This window comes from Hemiscyllium ocellatum, chromosome 23 (genome assembly GCF_020745735.1).
Source record: "Hemiscyllium ocellatum isolate sHemOce1 chromosome 23, sHemOce1.pat.X.cur, whole genome shotgun sequence".
Lineage (NCBI taxonomy): Eukaryota > Metazoa > Chordata > Chondrichthyes > Orectolobiformes > Hemiscylliidae > Hemiscyllium > Hemiscyllium ocellatum.
Genome location: NC_083423.1, coordinates 39,508,759 through 39,531,644, shown reverse-complemented (window position 1 = coordinate 39,531,644; position 22,886 = coordinate 39,508,759). Strand labels below are relative to the sequence as shown.

Here is a 22,886-nt window from a genome sequence, read left to right as displayed (position 1 = left end):
CTCCTTTGATATTGTAAATGGTTGGTCAGAGAAGATGTGCTTTCTCTTCTTGGTAGTCTATGTTGGTGCCTTTTTCTCTGCCCCTTCTTGTACTTGTATCTTCTCTCGCTTTTAAACTCTTCGTTTACTGCTGTATCATTTTATTTTTCTTTCCACTTTGGTGGAGGTGGATGGGGCATGGAGGGTGAATGGAGTCCCTACAAGTTGCAGGCTGCAATTGAAATGAGTGTTTGCAGGAAAAATGTACAGCCTAGATACTAACACATGAGCGTTTACTGCATGCACCTGGCATTTGCTTCATGCTATTTCAACAGAGGAGTTATCCTGTTTAAAGTAGAGTCACACTTTGTTAAAGTAGAAAGACAGAAATTCCATCCAGCTAGGTTCAGCGTTTGTACACAATCCCCATTGCTTACACCAGTCGAGTTATTTCAGATAGCTCCTAAATCCAGCAAATATGGCCAAGTATTTGACAATACCAAACATGTCTATTAGAAAGACACTAACTAAACTGTATTAAGTGAGCTGGATTCCTCAGACAGCTCAATCAGCTGTTTGGGGTCACCTTCCACCCATGCCCCTCCACTGCCATTTGTCCTGCAGTACTTGTTTTGATGACTATTGCCAAAGGAAAGTGTATTTGTCCATTCTTTTGCAAACTTGAAAGTTACAGACGAACTAGGCTCAACAAACAATTCTCCTTCTGTGAATAATCTCTCTGTTAAATGCTGTTCTTAAAGGCATTCATAAACACAGTGGTGGTCATTAAATTACACAGAAAGTGACAGGTGACTTTCAAGGCAAAATTGTATATACATGTCATGGCACACTCTGTTGGGTCAAAGAGCTTGGCAATATGACAAATGCTCTCAGTATAAACAATGGGGATTGTGCAAGCATCCAATGGTGCCATTTCAAAGATATATTCCAAGTTGAGTCGACTCTAATATCATGATAGCGTTCTAACTCTTCTATACCGTATTGTTCTCAGATGTTTAAAGGGGCAAGACTGGCCAAGTTGTCCAATTACCTCATCTTGAAATATGTATTGACGATATCAGCCCTGGATTGAACTGGAATGCTGTGATGTTCCAAAACAATACTTCGCTCATTTTCATTCGTGCATTGTTTGCAAAAATGGAGGATGAGAACAGTGACGTGCCGTTCCCTATTGAAGCTAGTTTTTCAGTACTACATTATCCATCACTTTAAACATACAATGGGGCTGTTGGCAATTGCATTTTAAGAGGAGAATATCTCATTCTTACACTTAAAATAGATGGTTGACTAGTTTCAATTGAAATTAAATTTGTTTTAGTAATATGTCACATATATTTTATGATATTGAACGCAGGGTTGAATTCTCAAACCAATATTTAAAGGTGACAACATTCTTTTTACTGTAGGAATGTGATGCCATGATCTCATCGTGATATCATTTCCTTTATGGTACAAGATCATGTTACCTTGTATGAGAGCAGTGATTTGCTGTGATTTCTGGGATGGGTGATCTTTCAGAATGTCTAACGCAGTCCATTCCTGGGTGTCCTTAATACTTGCATCAATTCCTGGAATAAACATTCCACAGTTAGAATTATACAGAAATACAAGGATCAGAATCAAAAAATACATTTAGAGATAGTTCCAAACTATGTTAACATGGCTGAGTTAAGGTATACGCAAATAATTTCAATGGGTCAGATGTCTTTGTTATCTTTGAGGTTTCTTAAAGCGCTGTGTACTGCTAATCTTCATTGTTGCACATAATGCAGTTAGTAACTTCACAGCAGCATAAGTCTATGAACAAATTATTGAAAACAATTTTATTCAGGCAATGCAAGAAGAGATTGGCCCAAATTTGAAGGCAACATTGAAACGACCATGTATGCCATTGACCTTAAAGACACTGCTCACACAGAAATCTAATAGGTTTTGGTGGTATGGATTTTAAAACTGTTGATACAGGGCATCTCTGGAATAAAACAACAGCCATCTTAACAGGCAAACTAAACGATCTATTATCCTGAAGAATGCTTAGAGACAGCAAGCCAGGTAATAACAAAGAACTTTTTGTCCTATGTTATTTATAATTTTATAGAAAGCAAAAAAAAAGTGGGACATAAAAATGGGATTAAGGTGGGAATTGAAATAAAGTATACAAACATAAACATATTTTTTATTATTTGAAATGTGGGTTTTTTGTCATGGAAAAAAAAGGATATTTCACCAATAAAACAATTTCAAGGCCAAGGAGGTGTTTCACCAGCAATTATTACTTATTCAGCAGTTAAACACTCAAGATAATCTCAACATATAGGGCGTTAAACAACACATTCAGTTAAAGAACAGGGACTGCTGAGAGCAAATTCTGGAATCTGCCAGTGCTTTAAGTCAGTCTCGCAGATTAATGACAATGAACACCGACAGTTTTGCTGTCATTACAATTTTAAAATCTGGGACAATAAATTTCTCGCTGCATATTCAACATCAATAATTTAGTGGAATTAGATTATGTAATGGTAACATTAAATAAAGCCCAAGCTTTGTATCCTATACAGCACATAGGTATTACTTTCTGGTCAAATTAACTCTGACAATTATATCAGGCAATAAAAACTTGACTATAAAAATAATTTTATTAGCATTTTATTAACACAAAATTACTTAGAAGATGGCCTATTGCCAATGACAGTGTGAGCTCATTCATGAAATGCAAGAATTTGGAGAATGACTGAGAAGGAATGAGGGGCTGTGGAATTTTACTTGTCTAAGGACTCAATGCTTTCAAGAAAAAAAGATGGAAGAACATTACCAGGATAAGGCAGAGGTGCAGAGTAATGAGAGTTGTGCAGAGGGGTTTTCTCATTCTGTATTCTGTGGCCTACAATTCTAAGCACTCATTCATGAGGTAGCTGTTGAGTTTTCAACTAAATAATACCTGATAACTGTTTTGTCTGAAAAAATTCTCGTGTTTGCAACATGACAAGACAATGTCAGAGAGCCATCAGGAATGGGAAACTTGGTCTATGTTCAACTTCCTATTGACTCGATCATGGCTGGTTTAATAGCCCAATAGTTGAACCCATTGTGCTCCTGATTTTTGTTGCTGAAGTACGCACTATGTATGCATGCATTCAGCCATTGAGAGAACTGAATCCTTGTGAAATACATGGCATACATATTCATAAAGCCAAATTGCCACTGATTATACTTAAAAATCTAATGAGTATATCACAATAATAATTTTGCAAAGTTCTATTTCCAGCACATTACAGAATCAGCCCTTTGGTGTCAGAGACCAATCTTCAAACCTCACTTACACCTTACCAAGCTGCACTACAGAGTCCACACACCTAATCTTGGTCAATTGTTTATAGCAAGAATAAATGCAACAGTATTACAATTTATTTTGAAGACTTACCTAAGCGTTCACATTCTGATCTTATGGTCGATGATAGCAGATTGTATGACAGATCGCTTTCTGAGAAGTTATTATTTCTTGGTTCTCTCCAGTGCATTATTGTTTCCCAAGTGTTATTGATTTTTTTTTAAGCTTGCAGCAATGCTTTCTCATTTAATCAGCGAGCATTCTTAGAAACCTCCTGATTAATTTACATTCTTAATTGAAAAATAGGAGACAATCCTGAGAGGATAATTGTTCAATTTACGAAAATAAATTGCACCAAGTTTATCAACCTCACTCTAAAACAAATTTTGCCCAAGAACGTTGAATGAGGAAATTCCCTTTCTCATTTATAGCCTTAGATAAAAATAAGCTAGCCCGCAACCAGTAGGTCAGGAGTTAGCCTGAATTGGCTCCTGAGTGCATTATTATATGCTGCCCCATTCTCTAGTAATCGCCATGCCTCCACATGAAGTTCACCCATTTTGTAAAGATCATCGACAGGTAACATGTCTTGCCAGCAACAACACATGGCTCGGTTCTGTGTGGTAACAGAACGTAAGACACCTTGATCACAAGCCAGTGCCGGCCCTTGGGAACACTGATGGTGGGGGTGGGGGTGGGGAAGCCATCTTGCCTGGAACGTAGGACAAAAGTAGGTTTGCCTCCTGATCTTCTCAAGGCAGTACATGATTGCCATGCAATCGACCCCATGTCTCCTCTGTGCAGTCAAACCTAAAACCGGAAAAATGGCTCGACACAAAATCATATCAGATTTCTTTCAGATGTTCTTGCAGTGCAAGGTAGTAGTCCCCAAAACTGGCCTTTGCTGAGTCTTTTTTGTGCTAGTAAAAGAGTAAGTATGTGATTAATGCCTCTGCAAAATGTGCTGCGTCTTGCTTTGAGAAAAATCCCATAAATCTACTCAGGTGCCACATCTGAAGTCTACCATTACAGTTTTGCTCAGAAAGAACGAGAAGTTACTCAACTAGTTACAGCCCACTCAGGTTCATTTCAATCTTTAAATATAGAAGAGGGAAGAAAAGCTTTACATGTAATTTTAACCTTGATTTAACCCCAGGTTTTAGAGGTGAAATACTAACATGTGACATGATCTTCCGACTCCCCAAAGACTTGCCACAAACGTAGAGTCAGGAATGTGACGGAATGCTCTCCATTTACATGGGTGGGTGCAGCTCCAACAACATTCAAGAAGCTTGACTCCATCCAGGCCTACTTGATCAGCACCCCATCCACCAACGCACAATGCAAATATATAAATCATACTGGGGAACCTCACCATGGTTACTTGGAAAGTGCCTTCCAAACTCAGAACCACCAGCAAGAAGGGCAAAACCATCAGATGCAGACCTGTAACTTCTCCTCTATAATCCTGTTCCTTCACTGTCATGAGCTTGCAACCCTGGAACAGGCTTTGTGGCCATACTCCCAGCTGATGAACTGCAGCAGTTCAACGAGTGGTTTAGCTCCACCATCTCAAGCCAGTTTGGGTGGAAAACACAATGACACCAGTGAAGACAATATTGAAGAAATGTTTCCCCTTCTGGAGCAGCTTACAACGGAGGGACTTGGTTTACAAATTAGGAATCGCCTATGTAAGTTGGAGATGAAAAGAACTTTTTCTCTCTTAGACAGTCTTTAACTCTGGAATTCTCTTCTGCCTGAAGCAGGAAGGCTGGCCAACTGCATATATTTTATGCTGCATTGAGTAAGTTTTCAAGCACCAAAGGAGCCAGGGGTTGGTGAGGGATGAATGGAAAGTGGAATCAGGGCCACAATCAGACCAGCCTTTGTATAATCCAATAGCCGAGCAGGCTTAAGGGGCCAAATGGCCTACTGTTGCTCCAAGTGTTTCTGTTTCCATGACTGCAAAACTAAACATAAAACTCCACACTTTGTTTCCAAGACCTAAATGGTGAATATATTTTAAGGTGTTACATTCAGGTCTGAAAATAGATGTTTTGCTTATATAATTTTTCAGTTTCATGGCCTACAACTGCAACATTGCCCTGTGAGGAGGAAATTATTGAAGTAATATTATTAATTTCCTCATATCCACTATGATAAATTTTGACATACCTCTAGAAGATAATTATGGTATAAAGTAATGAGCTAAATTGAAATGATTTATCATCAACGTTATCTTACTTCTTTATTCAAGAACAATAAACTACTAGCAACCATCAACCAGTATTATACAGCATTTTGTTTGAGTGCTTTCTGACATGCAACACTTTATTATAAGCTGGTTAATAGATTTTCTGAGGATGATATTAACTTTAGAATGCTATTGTGACCTCTACCATAACTCAAACTGACATTAGCTATGACTTAAGTTATGAGGAACTGCTAAGTCAAACATCCCTGAACAGGAAACTGCATTCCTTTCCTGACAAAGTGTTGTCAGCAACAGAATTCCAGCTTTTAAAATTTACTATGGGCTCATTTTATGATATGTTTATATACTGGCTTTCCACTTCATTTCTCTCAGAGTACAAACTGTACAAATTCTCAGCTCACTCCCTTGAGCCATCCTCAGGCTTCATAAGCTTCAAATAAGAATCTCAGTTTCTGTCCCTCCATAGTGGATGTCATTTTCTGTTTAAAATCAATGTTATTTGTACATATGTTCATTTCCTTTATTGGTACATGAGTCACATGCAAAGTTCTCTGAGGACTTAAAGGCGCAGTGTTGGATTTTGTAAACAACTGATAGTGGGAAGAAGAGAAACTGTCAGCATCACTGTCATTGCTCTTCTGTATCTAGCTGTAACTTCAGAACGTCAGGCAAGTCTAGATTAGCCCAGGATCCTGCTGTTGCAGTCTGTGACTCAAGCTTGTGACATAGTTAAAGGGAGGTAGGGCTCAGCAAGGTTATGAAAGCTTCCAGAACAAGTAATAGGGCAGAGAGTATGTAAATGGTCAGGAATCTAACTTTAGGCACAGCAGATAAAGGGTCAACAATGAAAAAGGGGGTAGGATTGAGGGTGTCTTCAATGGACACAGTATACAAAACAATGTAAATGAGCTTGTAGTGCAGATTGAAATTGCTGGGTACAATATTGTGGGTATCATAGAGACGTGGCTACAAGGGGTTCGAGGCTAGGAACTAAATATCCAAGGATATGTGTCCTATCCAAAGTACAAGAAGATGAAGAGTAATGGTGTAGTTGCCTTGTTAGTAAAAAATGAAATGAAATCAATAGCAAAAAATACTATAGAGTCAGAAAGTGTAGAATTTGAAAGGGTAGAGTGGAACAACCACAAGTGAAAAAAAATGCTGATGGGAATTGCGTGCAGGTTCCTGAGCAATTGTCAGGATGTGAGGCAGCAAATAAATCATGAGACAGAAAAGGCATGTAAGAAAGGCATTATTATAATAATCATGGGAGATGTCAAAATACAGGTGGACTAGGAAAATCAGGTTGGTCACAAATCCCAAGCAAAGAAATTGATGGAATGTCGACATGGTAGTTTTTTAAGCAGTTTGTGGTAGAGGCCACTAGGAAATAGGCAATTTTAGATCTGCTGACATGTAATGGACAGACTTGATTGTGGAGCTTAAGGTGAAGGAACCCTTCGAGACAGTGACCAAAAGATGATAGAGTTCATCTTGCAGCTTGAGAGGGAGAGGTTTTAATAAGATGTAATGGTATCACAATTGAGCAAAACTATCTACAAAGGCATGAGGGAGGAGCTAGCCAGAGTTGACTGGAAGGAAAGTTTAGTAGGGAGAATGGTGGAGCAGCAATGGCAGGAGTTTCTGGAATAATTCAAGGAGAACCAGCAAAAATCCACTGTAAGGAAGAAGAAACATCCCAAAGGGAGGATGAGGCAATTATGGCTGACAAGGAAGTCAGAAACAGCAGAAAAGCAAAACAAAAGGCATACAATATATTGAAGATAAATTTGAAGCCAAAGAATTGGGAATTAAAAACCAGAGAACAACTAAAAAAAAGCAATAAAGGGGGAAACAAACACCTAGCTAGTAAGCTAGCAGGTAATATAAAATAAGATTAGAAGAGATCTTTTTAGATATCTAAAAACTAAGAGATCATCAAGAGTAGACATTGGACTGCTGGAAAATGAGGCTGTAGGTGTATTAATGGGAAGAAAGAAATGAAGGAGGAGTTGAATTGGTACTTTGCATCAGTTTTTGCAGTGGAATATCAGAATATCAGAATTTCAAGATCATCAGGAGGCAGAGGTGAATGTAGTGGCAAACACTAAGGAGAAGGTGATAACGAAGCTAAAAAGGTTTGAAGATGCATAAATCACCCTATCCAGATGGACTACACCCCAGAATTCTGAAAATGATAGCATGAGGAGATTATAGAGACTTTGGTCTCAATCTTTCAGAGGACTTGACAATTGCTAATGTAACACCCCTGTTTAAGAAAGGAGGGAGGAAGGAGACAGGAAACTATAGGCTAGTTATTTAGTTGTTGATAAGATTTTTAAGAGTCCATTATTAAGGGCATGATTGTGTCGTACTTGGAAGTACTTGGTAAAATAGGCCTGAGTCAGCATAGCTTTAAGGGGAGGCCATGCCTGACAGATGTGTTTGAATTCTTTGAAGAAGTAATGAGCAAGTTAGACAAAGGAGAACCAGTGGTCATTATCTGTTTGGATTTCCAGAAGGCCTTTGACAAGGTGCCATACAGGAGGCTGCTAAATAAGATAAGAACCCACAGTGTTAGTGGTAAGGCTGATGGGCAGAAGGCAGAGGGTGGGGATAAAGGGTCTTTTTCAGGATGGCTGCTGATGACGAGTGGAGTTCCGCAGAGGTCCATGTTGGGAACACAACCATTGACATAATATGTTAACAATCTGGACAAAGGAACTGAGGGCATTGTTGCTAGATTTTCAGCCTACACGGAGATCACTAGGGGGACAGGTAGTATTGAGGAAGCGGAGAGGCTGCAGAATGATTTGGACAGGCTTGGAAAGTAGGCAAAGAAGTGGCAGATGGAATACAATGGAAAACTCTGAGGTTATGCACTTTGATACGAAGAATATAGGTGTGCACTATTTTCTAAACAGGGAAAGGATTCAGAAGTTTGAAGCACAAAGTACTTGGCAGTCCTAGTTCAGGATTCTCTTAAGGTTCAGTTAACAGTTTGGATAGGAAAGGTTAGCATTCATTTCAAGAGCGCTATAATACATGAGCAGGGATTTACGGCTGACGCTGTATAAGAATGTATTTAGAATATTGAAAGCAGTTTTAGACCTCGTACCAAAGGAAGATAGACTGGCCTTGGTTTACAAGGAGAATCCTGGAGATGAAGCGCTTATCATATGAAGAGTGGTTATGGACTCTGGGTCTGTACTCGATGGAGTTTCGTGGGATGGGAGGGGATCTGAATGAAACTTACAGAACACTGAGGGGCCTGGATAGAGTGGATATAGAGAAGATGTTTCCACTAATCGGAGAAACCAGGACCTGAGGGCACAGCCTCAGAGTGAAGGAACAACCTTTTAGAACTGAGACACAAAGGAGTGTCTTCAGCCAGAAGGTGGTAAATCTGTGAAACTCATTGCCATAGAAGGCTGTGGAGGTCAAGTCATTAAGTGCTCTTAATTAATAAGGGGATCAAGGGAAGAAGATAGGAGTACAGGTTTAAGAAGCAAACCATGATTGAATGACAGAGTGGCCTTTATGACCCAAATGGCCTAATTCTGCTTCTTTATCACATGATCTTATAGGATGTTGTGTGAATACTCCAAAGCAGTAATCACAGGGGTTATAGAAAACCTCAACATTCCAGCTCCCACATCACAACCACGAGATGGGCTTGGGTCTTCATGAGTGAGGAGTTCACTAGAATTTGACAAACATAACAAAACCTGAAAAAATAATTCATGACACAATAATTAAAGAGGAGAATGTTAAGTCTTTGTATTCTTAAAACAAGATTTTTCAGAATGTTATAGATTCTGCATAGAGTACTAGTCTTCAGGGCAAAGCAGCAAGTAATATAAAAAGTGACAGTAAGAGCTTTTTAAAAATATAAAAAAGGATCGAGGTGCCAAAGTGAACATAGGCCCCTTACAGAACAAGAGGCCTGGAAGGTTACAACAGGGAATCAGGAAAGGGCTGAGGAGTTGAAGAAGTACTTTGCACCAGACTTCCCAGCAGAAGGCACTAACAGATGTTCAAAAATACTTAACCATCAAAGGGCTATAGGAAGGGAGGCAAATAAACACAGTGACTATTACTAAAGAAAGAAAGAATGCTGGGAAATCTACTGGGGCTAAAGACTGGTAAATCCCATACACTTAGATGCATTGTAACTGTGGATTTTAAAGCATGTTACTATAGAAATAATGGATGCACTGGTTGTTATCTTCCAACAATCCAATAAGGCAGTGTAATCAAGCAGAGGCTTCATGAAGGTGAAATCATGCCTGACAAACTTGTCAGAGTTCTTTGAGGTGGTTAAAAAAAACAGGATAAAGGAGAGCTGAATAGATTTTACATATTTGGATTTCAAAATGGTTTTCATTAACGTAGCAGACATAATGCTACTGAGTAAGCAAACAGCCCATGCTGCAGTGGATAATAAATGAGCATAGACAGAGGATTGGCTAACTAATAGAAGAGTGTTGGGATAAGGGTATCATTTTCAGGATAGCAACCTGTAACTAGTGGTCTGACACAGGGATCACTGCAAGGGACACAACAATTTACAATACATATCAATAACTTGGCTAGCAGAAATGAATGTACTGTTGTCAAATTTGTGCATGACACCAAAATAAATGACAAGCCAGGTAGTGAGGATTACACAGACAGATATAGGCAGGTTGGCTGAACAAAAATACTTGACAGAAAGAATAGGATATGGGGAAATGTGGATTATACACTTTTGCAGGAAGTTACCCTCCAAGTTCAGACAGTAATAGAGTAGGTAAATATAATGTTGGCCTTTATTTTAAGAGGAATGAAGCATAAAAATAGGAAGATCGTGCTAAACTATACAAGACACCATTCAAACCATTCAGAAGGAGAATCACTGGATTCAAAATATTAACTCAATTGTCTCTCCACAGATGCTATAAGATAATGAGGACTGCAGATGCTAGGGAGTCAGGGTCGATAAAGTGTGGTGCTGGAAAAGGCACAGCAGGTCAGGTAGCATCTGAGCAGCAAGACAGTCGACATTTTGGGCATAACCCTTTATCGGGACTGGGGAGGGTTATACCGGAAACGTCAACTCTCTTGCTCCTCAGATGATGCCTGACCTGCTGTGCCTCTTCCAGGACCACAGATGTTGCCAGACCCACTGAGTTTCTCCAGAAATTTCTGCTTCTGTTCAGAATGTACCTGGAATACTGTGAACTATCATTCATCTTAATGAGTGAATGAATTAGCTTTATTGTTGCATGTTCTCAAATGAAAGTTGTCAAGTCACCACTTACAGCACCATCTTAGATACACAGGGACCTAGGTACAGCACTTCAGTTACAGTGCAACAATGTCACCAACACAGTGCCATCTTAAGTACAAAAGTACCGAGGTACAATCCTAAGTTACAGAATAGAGAAATGAAGAAAACAAAATGTTATATTACAGCTATACACAGTATAACCATAGATCAGAAAAACAACAAGTTAAAAGCACAAACATCACATTCTCTCTCCAAGGATGCTCCACACCAGCCTCTACGTGGTCTGACCACTAGCTGCCCCCAGTCACCGCACTGAGCTGCTGCTGCCACACTCTGCCTGCAGCTGCTGGTCACGGGCATCCCCACTTCAAGCCACTGGTCGCTGTCGCCCTTGCTCCAGGCTCCCGAGCACCCACCCCGTTTCAGAGGCTGGGGCCAGGTGTACGGGCCAGGAGAGGGGAGGAAAACAGGGAGAAAAAAGGAAAAAGATTAGGTAGAGAAGATGAGCTCCAGTTGGTCCAACTGGAAAGCCTAACTAAGGCACTGCAGGCAGTCCACAGAAGATTAACTAGGTTGATAGTGTTAATGGTGGGATTTTCTTGAAAGGCGAAGTTCAGTAGATTAGGCTTGTACTCATTTGAATCAAAAGGAATGAGCGAGCAGAGCTTATTGACACATAGGAGATTCTCAGGGGGCTTGGCAGGGTCAATGAGAGATTGTTTCCCTTTATGGAACATCCTACGGCCTGAGGGCATAAGCTCAAACTAGGGGGTCACCCACTTATGACATAGATGTGGAAGAATTTACTCTCTCAGAATCTGTGGAATTCTTTATCACAGAGGGCTATTGAGGTTGGGCCATTAAGTACACTCAAGGCTGAGAATCAGATTTCTAATCAGTAATGGAATTGAAGGTTATGTGGATTTGAGAATAATCAGATCAGTCATGATTTCATCAAACAACAGAGCGGGTTCGATGGGTCAAATTTCTGCCTTCTGCTCCTATATCTCCTGGTCTTTTGGAAAAACCTCACGCAAACAAAAATGTACAGCAGCGACAGACATCAAAAGTGATGAAAATGGATGTAACTACTGAAGCCATTAAAGGTTTGAGCAAATATTCCCCTTCAGAACCTTTTTATGTTTAGCACAGCGCATTTTCTGGCATTTCAGAAAACATTGTTTTTTCTATAATTTCTCTGACAGGATGACAGACACTTTCAATAGAAAAAGAATTTAAAAAACACTTGCATTAAACAGTGCATTTCATGACAACTGGATGCCTCAAAGCATTTTACGTCCATTGAAACACTTTGGAAATACAATCACGACTGTAATGTAAGAAGTGCAACAGAAAATTGGCAGACAGCAAAATCCCATGAGCAGCAGTGGGAAAAAGACCAGAAAGTCTGCTTATGGGATAGATATTGGCCAGGACACCAGAGATATCTCCCTTGCTCTTCTACAAAAATAGTGTCATTGGGATGACACTATCGATGACATATGGGATGACATATCCACCGAAGTGGTTTAAAATATCATCCAAAAGATGGCACCTCTGGAAGTATAATATTTGTTCAATGGTTCACTAGAGATTCAGCTTTCATTTGTGTATAACTAAAAGTGTTTCAATACAATAAATGGGGTCCAATTCTTTGCAGTGAGAATCTAACATTTGACAAATCAGAAGGAAGCCATTTAACCAAAGACTATGCTGAATTTGCGAATAAGATTTTTTTTTACAAGAAACATGATTAGAGTTAGATTACTCACAGTGTGGAAACAGGCCCTTCAGCCCAACAAGTCCACACCGACCTGCCGAAGCACAACCCACCCAGACCCATTCCCCTACATTAATCCCTTCCGCTAACTCTACGGGCAATTTAGCATGGCTGATTCATTTGCACATTTTTGGACTGTGGGAGGAAACCAGAGCACCCGGAGGAAACCCACGCAGACACGGGGAGAATGTGCACAGTCAGTCGCCTGAGACGGGAATTGAACCCAGGTCTCTGGTGCTGTGAGGCAGCAGTGCTAACCACTGTGCCACCATGCCACCCACAATGTATTTTTTTTAAAAAAGTGTGCTTACAAACAAACAGTACTGCATACTTGAAAGTAAAATTGGATCACTGTCGCATTCACCTTTGTCCAAGACTTAGTGGCAGTCCACACAGTGATGGGCACGTCGGTATGTCAAGCATGCCTTTATTCACATTGAGATGATTCAATGTTATTTGGTAGTATTTTTGGCTCGAATCATGTTCTGGATTCAAGCTCTACTCCATGGTCGAGCAGGTAATGTAGTTGACAATTTGCACAGAGTGCTACATTCCAGGAGCTGTTGTCTTTCAAATCAGAAGTTAAACTCTGACACGGTATTTCCTTAGTAGGACACAAAAGATCCAACAGAAACAGATGAGCCTTTACAGCACACTGGACCTGGTTTATCCCTGAACTGATGACACGAAAAACCAGATTAATTGTTCTTGTATCTCATAATTGGTAGTGGAATCTCACTGGGCAAACACTTACCTACATGACATCATTCACTCACTTACTTGCAAAACAATGGGATGTCCTTGAACGTGGAAAATTTACAATATTCTCTTAGATTAGGAAAGGAAATGATTACACGTTTGAAGAGTTTAATAATAGTCTCTGGTATTTCTTGTTCCTCTGAACCACATTTTCAGTTACTAGATAATTGAGTAACTTATTAACAGGCTCTGTTCCAGTCACTTGTCATGTATTAGTGTGGATGTTAATTGCTGTAATGCAAGACCTGTTCCTGGTCACTGAATGATCCTCATGCAACCTTCATTATAAATTTATAAACAAATTGAAAAATACTATTAAAATTATCGAAAAAAGCTCAGTGCTCTATTTGTACACCAATAGGTTGAAAAGAAACATCACAGCTGTACATCGTGATCAAATCCTAAATATGGCAATCTCACCGAGGTTCAGCATTATTCAAAACTTGCTCTATCTTCCTTCCAAACTCAGAATAACACAGTGACAAAAGGTTCAAACTTAAGTGATGCATTCTGCTGTTAGAGACAAAAGTTGGGTTATAGTTAAGAAATCAATTTGACAACAAAAGATGACATTTCCTTTGTTTTACTTTTGGATTATTTCAGGGGAATTCAAGAAACTGAAAGTGAAAGACTGAGAAAATGTCTGACGAGAGGGCCGAAGCACACATTATCAGCAATCATTGTCTCACCTAACTAGAACGTCTATTCTCTTTTTATGACATTTTTCATCCAAAGTACGTGCAACTTTGAGATCAGAACATTTAGCAGACCCAGGGACAGCTTGATGGGTACTGAACATAGTGAAAGATTACAAAATTGCACTATGGAATACTGCAGCTGGAAGGGAGATCAAATTGTAGCCTAAAGGTGGGAGACGAAGAACTGACAGGTCTGGAATGGGTTGAGTGCAATAAGCTTTGGGTATCCATCTACAATCGTGGTGTATGGGCATGAGTGTAAAAACAATCTAATCTTTAATAAACATTTTGTTTTTTTTTAAAAACTGTGTTGTAACTCATTATTAAAACAGACACAGGACTGCGGACTGTCAATACATTAAGAGACACATACTTTCCCAGTACCACAGATGATGCTTCTTTGGACATAACACATGGCTGCAGTTAGTTTTAGAGTTTTTAAAACCTGCCCTTTAATGGTTTAGTCCTGTAAATATAAGGATGATTTCAATCTTATCCACTTAGTTTCCAATGAACAGGTACATGGGTAAAATTGGATAGTCACCTGAAAATGCTTTATTCCAATCTATAAATCTGAATCCAACAATACAATCAGGGTCTGACTACAATTTTAAACAGCAGTATTAGTGAGACGTCATTGTAGCTTTCTGGAAGGTGAAAGCAGAGGGCAGGGACTCTCGAATGGAGAAGTTGACATTGTCACTTTTCCAGGCTCCCTCCCATCTGCCTTTGTATGGCTCTCCATAAAGCCCTGCTCTATGGCTGGACTTGCTGCTAGTCAGCCTTCCTGTAGTACAACCCGGAACCCCGCTCCTGCCTGTAGTACAACCCGGAACCCCGCTCCTGCTTGTGGTACAACCCGGAACCCCGCTCCTGCCTGTGGTACAACCCGGAACCCCGCTCCTGCCTGCCTATTAGCTGTCAAATGATTTAGTGGAACTGATACACAGGTGTTCAACTAGCCTTGACCATAGAGATGATTTTGGAGTTTGACTCACCTCTTGCAAATGCCAATTCAGGTTAAAATTAAGGCTCAACTAAATTTAAAACTGCAGCTCTCAACAAGCCACAAGTTTAGTTCAGATTTTTTCTGTCATGTCTGTGTGGGAAAGAAGTCATATTGTTGGTTAATTCTATCCCTGTATCAAACTCATTTGACTAGCTTTGGCACATTTCCTTTCTGTTGTCCTACGGTTCAAATTGCTTTGAATAGGAGGAGTTTCCTGTGAAATTCAAACTAGCCAGAACATTGGGTGGAATGCTGTCTTTTGTCTCAAAATACTGACAATTAGTACATATGTCACAGCTAGGCCCACAATGTCCAATGACTGGATTACTTTGATCTGTTGACATGTGTTTCCGAGTTTAACTTTTATTCTGTTCTCATTGGATGAAATGTCCTTTCTTTTTCATCATTTTGCATTATTTGGGGATGTTTTCAGAAATTATTCTGAAGTTAGGTATTTCGTGGAACACAGTATTTGAGAACTGCTCAAAAAAGAAGAGACTTGCTGTCAAGGCTTTGTGCTTTGTACTCATCAAGATAGTTCCAAGAAAATTATATTTCAAAGTGTTCAAGTGACAGATGTTAATTAGTTGGCAAAGTGACTCTGATTGATCAAAATAGAGTTGAATTTAGATAAATGTGAGGTGCTGCATGTTGGTAAGGCAAACCAAAGCAGGAACTAGAAAATGTAATGGCCATTCTTAGACAATGAATTATCTAGAGTCATAAAGCATGGAAACAGACCAATCGGTTTAACTAGTCCATGCCAAACATGTTCCCAAACCAAGCTAGTCCCATTTGCTGGTGTTTGGTCCATATTCCTTCAAACCTTTTCTATTCATGTACTTATCTAAATGTCTTTTAATCAATGTAATTGTACCCACATCCACCAATTCCTCTGGCAGTTCATTCCACACACGAATCAATCTCTGTCCTTCATGTCCTTTTTAAATCTTTTTTATACAGTTAATGGTAGGGCCCTGGGAGTGTTGCCAGACAAACAGATGTAGGGGTGCAGATGCAGAGTTCCTTGGAAGTGGAGTTGCAGGTAGATAAGGTGATGCAGGTGGTGTTTGGCACGTTTGCCTTCATTGGTCAGTGCACTGACTATAGGAGTTGGGATGTCATGTTGTGACTGTACAGGACATTGGTGAGTCACTTTTGGAATACTGTATACAATTCTGTTCGCCCTTCTGTAGGAAAGATATTGTTAAACTTGAGAGCGTGCAGAAAAGCTCACAAGGATGTTGCTGGGACTCAAGGATTTGAGCTATAGGGAGAAGCTAAAAAGGTTGGGCCTGAGATTGAGGAGTGACATTATAGAAGTTATAAAATCATGAGGGACATGGATAGAGTAAATAGCCAAGATGTTTTTTTCTAAGATGGAGTCAAAAACTTTTTAAATCTTTGCCCCCTCACCTTAAACCTATGGCATAAAAGATTTAAAAAGACACGAGGAATAACTTTTTCACACAGAGGATAGTGTGTGCATGGATTGAGCTGTCAGAGGAAGTGGTGGAGGCTGGTACAATTACAACATTTAAAAGGCATCTGGATGTGTATATGAATAGGAAGGGATATGATCCAAATTCTGACAAACGGAACTGGGTTAGGTTAGGGTATCTGGTTTGCATGGTCTAGTTGGACCGAAGGGTCTGTTTCCATGCTGTATGACTCTATGAGTGAACGTCGATATGGAGGATGCACCAGAGAAGTTTTGTCCAGTAAATTTTTGTCTCACACAATTTTAGTTTTAAAAAAAAGCACAATTCCTAGAACAGGTCCTTGTGCATTAATATATGTCACATTTATCAAACCTATGTGAGTCACATGCGAGCCAGACTGATAATCTTAAATTGGCTGTTAGCATGATTCTTGATGAACTTGGGATTTTTCAGCAAGTGCTGTTCAATTGTGAAATTACATCTAATATTAGACACTACGTTCTGAGTTTTCCAAGCATGGCTTAGTTGATGATGGTCATCACTCTTCCCTTGTGAGCCACTAAAGATATCTAATATGTGATAAAATTCATATGCAATTGGCAGATTCTAAGGACTGGTGTGAGGTCAGATATGTGGCCTGTACATCCCAAAGACTGGCAAATTATACCAAACGTTCAGCTATTTACAACAGGCTTGCAAACCTCAGAGCATAATGCTAACATTAAATGTGTTACCATCAATTGGACAATCTCAAGTGTGCTGATTAAACTAACAACCAATTTAAGATTATCAGTTGGTGTCATAATGTGACTCATATACACATACTGGGAGTTGCATGTATCATTACACTGGGGTGTTCTCCTCTGCTGGGTATTTTGTCATTTTGAATTAAATTAAAGAATGGGGACGACAATACTTTCCCCGTGCATTTCCCACAGCAACACCTTGACCAATCAGAGTCAATTTGCCAGCCAATCAACAGCCTTTTCTCATGCAGTGTACATTATTGGTCCTCTTGCAATGTTGCATTCTCTCCTCCAATTCGTTAAGGACGGACAGAAAGCTCCAACAGCATGTCTCTTTTTCTCAGCAAAATTAAATACTGCAGTTCTTTCTCACAACGTGGATATGCCTTTACTTTTTTGCATTTGTCAAAATCCATTTCCCATTCAAACAGGATTTATTTATTCAGAGCGAGCCTCCTCACTGTCAACAATTTATGAATGGTTGTCGACAATTCCACTGGTAAAAAGGTTTTAGTTTCATGATATTGATTATGTAACAGAGGTGTTTTATTTATTTATCTTTCACACTTATTAAATAGTTTTGTTATATTTTTATGTATGTTAGGGGCTATTACAACAGCATGAATTACTGATATCCATTTCAGTTTAATTCTAGTTTCATTTTAATCTTATCTACTGGAGCTTCCTTCAGGTTCTTCTGTACAATGCTATCACAGGAATCAAGCAACACAACCATACAGAGTGAAGACAGGATGAGGGATAGGCAGACAGAAAGTAAGTGAATTGAAGGGAACGTATTTATGATTTTCAGAGTGCTCACACCACTGACAACACCATCTGTGCCAGGAATCTCATCACTGCTTGCAATATTCCACCTTTGAATGTCAGCAGAACAAAAATCAGAAGTGGTACACACTTACTGGAGGTAGTTGAAAGATTTGCCCCCACTCCTTAACTCTCTTCAATGTATCACTCAGTCTGATTCTTTTCTCATACATATAGTTGTATGCTACAATTTAATATTCTCTGCTATAACTTGTTAATATTTTTTAATGAATTAACTTGGACAATGGTTCAACACTACTGACAAAATCTACCATTTTGAGTTGGCTGGATGGCTGGTTTACAATCCAGAGTGACACCAAGGCCATGGATTCAATCCTCACACCGGCTGAGGTTACCTTCTTTCCTCTTTCCTTTCCTGAGGCATGGTGACCCTTAGGTTAAACCACCACCAGTAATCTCTCTCTCTAACGAGAGAGCAGTCCTATGGTCTGGTAAGACAATACTAACCTAACTTTTAATTCATTTTTTTAATGGGAGTATTTATAAATACAGAAATGTAATTCAATACATATCAGAAGATGTCACTAAATTAGACTCCTGCCTCTTCTGATACAGAGACATACATTAACTTCATTAACAACAAATCCCAAAACTCAAAATACAAGTCATGAACCTATTCATAGTCTTGCTAACTTTTACATTTGAAAAGAAGTGAACTATTTTGGTGTGATGTTGTTAGAAATTGAGAGTAGTCAAAGACATTAGGTTTTGCACTGATGCTCTTCAACTGAAGGTAGTGTAATTCTTACTAAAGTTTGCAGAATGGTCTACTTTGACCTATCAATTCTAATATCTCATGTATGTGTTCAAAGTATGGCATCTCCAATAGTTTAGGAACCTATTTAATATATGTATCTGTATGTCACATGCTTTCAGAAGTTAATTTTCTTGCTGTATTGTATATACTTTTGTATTATGCAATGTTGTGGCTCATTCAGAGAAAGATCTTTCCAAAGAAGTGTGAATCGGCACACTTTTGTGTGACTTAAAAAACAATTAAGAACGATACCATGTATATCAGCAATGAAAATGTTAAATCACCATGCTTTCATCAAAATCGTAAACCTATATAAAGATTAGATTAGATTTCCTACAGTGTGGGAACAGGCCCTTCGGCCCAACCAGTCCACACTAACCCTCCGAAGAGTAACCCACCCATTTCTGACTAACACTATCGGCAATTTAAGATGGCCTATTCACCTGACCTGCACATCTTTGTGACTGTGGGAGGAAACTGAAGTACCCGGAGGAAACCCACGCAGACACGGGGAGAATGTGTAAACTCCACACAGACAGTCATCCGAGGCTGGAATCAAACCTGGGACCCTGGTGCTGTGAGGCAGTAGTGCTAACCACTGTGCCACCGTGCTGCCCTACGTCATCTACTTTCCACAGGAATTAAGTAATATTGGCACCTGAAAAGAATGCTGCCGCTGTTATCCCAAGTGAGGCATCAGATTCAGCTTAATGTACTATCCAACACATCATCAATGACAAATGAGAAAAATACAACGACTATGTGAAGAAGCAACAACAGAAGTTCACGGGCAATGAATAAAACGGAATGCTTATATCTACAATAAATCTAAATATATGCCTGTAAAATTCAATCTCTGTTATATAAGAGAAAAAAATTATGGTTTAAAATTGCCAACAAGAAACTTTAGTAGCAAATATGAACAAAAGAGTTACATAAATCTTACCTGCTTCTAGTAGAATTCGAACAACATCCAGCTTCCCAAACAAAGCAGCTTCATGCAGGGCACTCCCCTTCTCTGTCTACAAAGCACAGATGTGGGTTTTTATAACTGCACTCAACATACATGATACTGATAACAGATAGAACATTTATATAAATGCAGCAAGTTATTAACATCATTCATCTGTCTCATTCCTCACGTGAACTTCACAATAAGTACACTGAATGGTATTCTAGGATTTCAGCACATTTTGCATATGCTGTAAATATTCTGTGTTTATTGCAGAAGTAATGCTTGTATTTGAAATATATCAATTCTAGATATGACCAAAATTATTACCTTTTGCTCCTTTGGCATCTCCAAACTGGTTGCACAGATCTGACTAGTCTTGATGTCTTAAAGGTCGTCACAAAAAGCAGCTGTGCAGAGTTTGAAAATGAGGGCGCCCAGAGTATATTATAGTTCAGTACATTTCTTTGTGGTTTTGGTTATTCAGTCTCTTCACAGCTTAATGCATATCAGCAGACTTATCAACAGCTTTCTCAAACTTAAGTGGTTACGGAGATAATTGGTACGGAAGACAGCTAAACCACAGAATGCTCTTACCAGCATTCAATGTGCTGTGTTTTGTATAAAATGGATGCACAGGATGCAAAAGCCTCGCCTTTTCAAAAGGTTCTTCCTGTCTTGCTTCCTTGAATGATTCGGAATTGATGATGTCAAACAAAGGAAATCTCTTGCCACACCATTTCCAGGAATTTAACTGGAAAAAAGTTGTTTTGTTTTGCTACTGCTGTTGGGGACAATCACTCCATACAAGATTCTGAGGTTAATTTGTTTCGATGCACATAAGTCATTCCCTTTGTTTATTAAGTTGTCATTTTCCCTACCAAGTAATCTCCAGTATAAATAGTAATATATCACAGGGAACTGTATTAAAAAGTATTTCCAGGTTCATTTTTGAAATTCTGTATTCGACAGGCTGGAGATGACAGCCGTGCAATAGTATCTTGAAGTCCTCACTATTTTTACAGTAGCAATAAAGTGGCAGTTTGTTCAATTTTTGGACAGACAATAAAAATACAAAAGGAAAAATTGTTTTTGACATATTGCTGGTCAATTCTTTAAATATTTTACTTCATAGAAATTGTTGAGAAATTGAAAAAAGACAAATACTTGATTTGAAACTTTGATGCACGCAACTAAATTTAAAATATGTAATCCTGAAATAGCAGGACTGTCCAGTCAAATTGATGCAATGTTTAACGCTTGGGTGTGATTTACAAAAAGATGACCAATATTATTAAAATCACCTCATGTCAACTACACTGGAATATTAAAGACTATAATCAAATGCAGAAAATAAAGTATCATAGAATGGTCAGTGCATGGAATAAGGCCATTTGGCCATTATGTTGGACTGGCTGTCTGACTTCATCTAGACCCACTTTCCTATTGTCATTTTAACATTCAAAATATTCCCAACCTGACTTGGGAATGTGTTGGGATAGATTTGCTTGTATTTAATGGAAGATCTCACCTCATCACCAGCAATTATTTCTCCTGATGGATCAAACTTAATAAATTGCAAGACTACAAGAAGTAATTATCTGAGTATTACAAATGATATTTATAGCACCCAGTCTTCCTGATGTGGTTATTTCAGACAACAGGCCACAATTCATAAACAAGACCTTCAGCCACTTCACTGACAATTTTTGATATCGGTATGTCACAAGCTTAATCTGGAAACTGCAAATTAACAGGGAAGCTAAATGTGACATCAGAATGGTTAAGCTGATCTTCAAAAGGCATTCCAATTTTGACACAGCATTAATTAATTATGTCCACCATACCGCAAGCAGTCTATAACTGTCTCATGATAGACAGAAAGCTGAAGGCTCAGCTCACAAACTAACCTGGTTCTACTATTACACCATCATGATTACCAATCAGTATATGATAAAAAGGAATCCTATCACACTCAGCAAGCCACACATTACAATAAATGCTACCAAATGAGGAATTTGTCAGAGATTAGGATGAGGAATCAGTGTTGACTGTGGATTAAATGGAAAAGGCATGATTTTCCTCAGAAACAGAAACCAACAGACATAATACATTGCTTGTAATGCCAATAAGGTCATGTGAGGAAATGCAGGAACTTCATTCCATTATGATTGAGATATCCTGGATTATTGACCAGGATGAACTGAATGGAGAATCTGACAACAGAAGAGTATCTCAAACCATCAGGAAGACTGCCCAAGAGAGCAATTAACATTCTTCCACACACGGGGAGAAAAGTGAAACATCCAGATTGCCTGAATTGATAGATTTGCCAAGGAAATGGGAGAGTGATCAATAGAATTACATAAATAAATGAATAACAATCACGTACTGCTAAAATCTTGGGAGGGTGGGGGAATATTGTACGAGGGTCTGAAAGTGTTAGCACCATTTACTGTGATGATATTTGGGGACTAGTGGTCAGTGTAACTAACGCTCTTGGGGGAGCCAGACTCCTAACAGTCTCTCTCAGAATGTAAACCATATCATGATGATTGTTGTAGAAATACAATTAAAAATATCTTTTGGTATTACAGAACTTGAGTATTGCTGAAAAAAAAGACATTTTTCACAGCTTTCTTCCTAATATTCATCAGGACATGTTGTAAGAAGCAAACATTAAGGAAGAAAATAATTTATATTGCATAAGAGAAGAATGCAGATCAGTTGGCAGATGGGCTGAGATGGGTAAGGATATGGCAATGGAGAATACACTAATAAATGATGATTGACAGTTAACTGCCAGGCTTCAAAAACACTCAAACAATATTTTAACTATTAGACTCTTCTCTAGTTAGACCAAAAGGTGACTATAGTATCCTTACTAGATAACTCAGGCTCTACAGAAGCATATACCTAAAAGATATTTGTCGCAGCATATACAAAATTCCACTCTCATATTCTTCCTTTCAGATAATAACACAACTCCCTCTTTAATGCCTTAATTGAATATTTCCACTAAATTTGATGTAGTGCATTCCAGACCATAACCACGTGCTGCATGAAAAGGCTTTTTCGCCCA

At 38.9% G+C, this 22,886-nt stretch overlaps 1 protein-coding gene across 9 annotated transcripts in view; it reads right to left on the bottom strand.

Annotated features, from left to right (window-relative positions):
- Window positions 1–22,886, bottom strand: part of anks1b (ankyrin repeat and sterile alpha motif domain containing 1B) — an 815,114-nt gene that overhangs the window by 419,873 nt on the left and 372,355 nt on the right. For 8 of the 9 annotated variants that reach the window (XM_060842911.1, XM_060842914.1, XM_060842910.1 and 5 more), the window contains exons 5-6: window positions 19,799–19,874; window positions 1,467–1,568 (exon numbers count right to left, since the gene is read on the bottom strand). In XM_060842911.1, the coding sequence (XP_060698894.1) occupies window positions 1,467–1,568; window positions 19,799–19,874 (178 nt within the window). Of the gene's footprint in view, window positions 1–1,466; window positions 1,569–19,798; window positions 19,875–20,134; window positions 20,407–22,886 lie in introns of those variants that run through there. The other variant, XM_060842917.1, reaches the window with a different exon arrangement.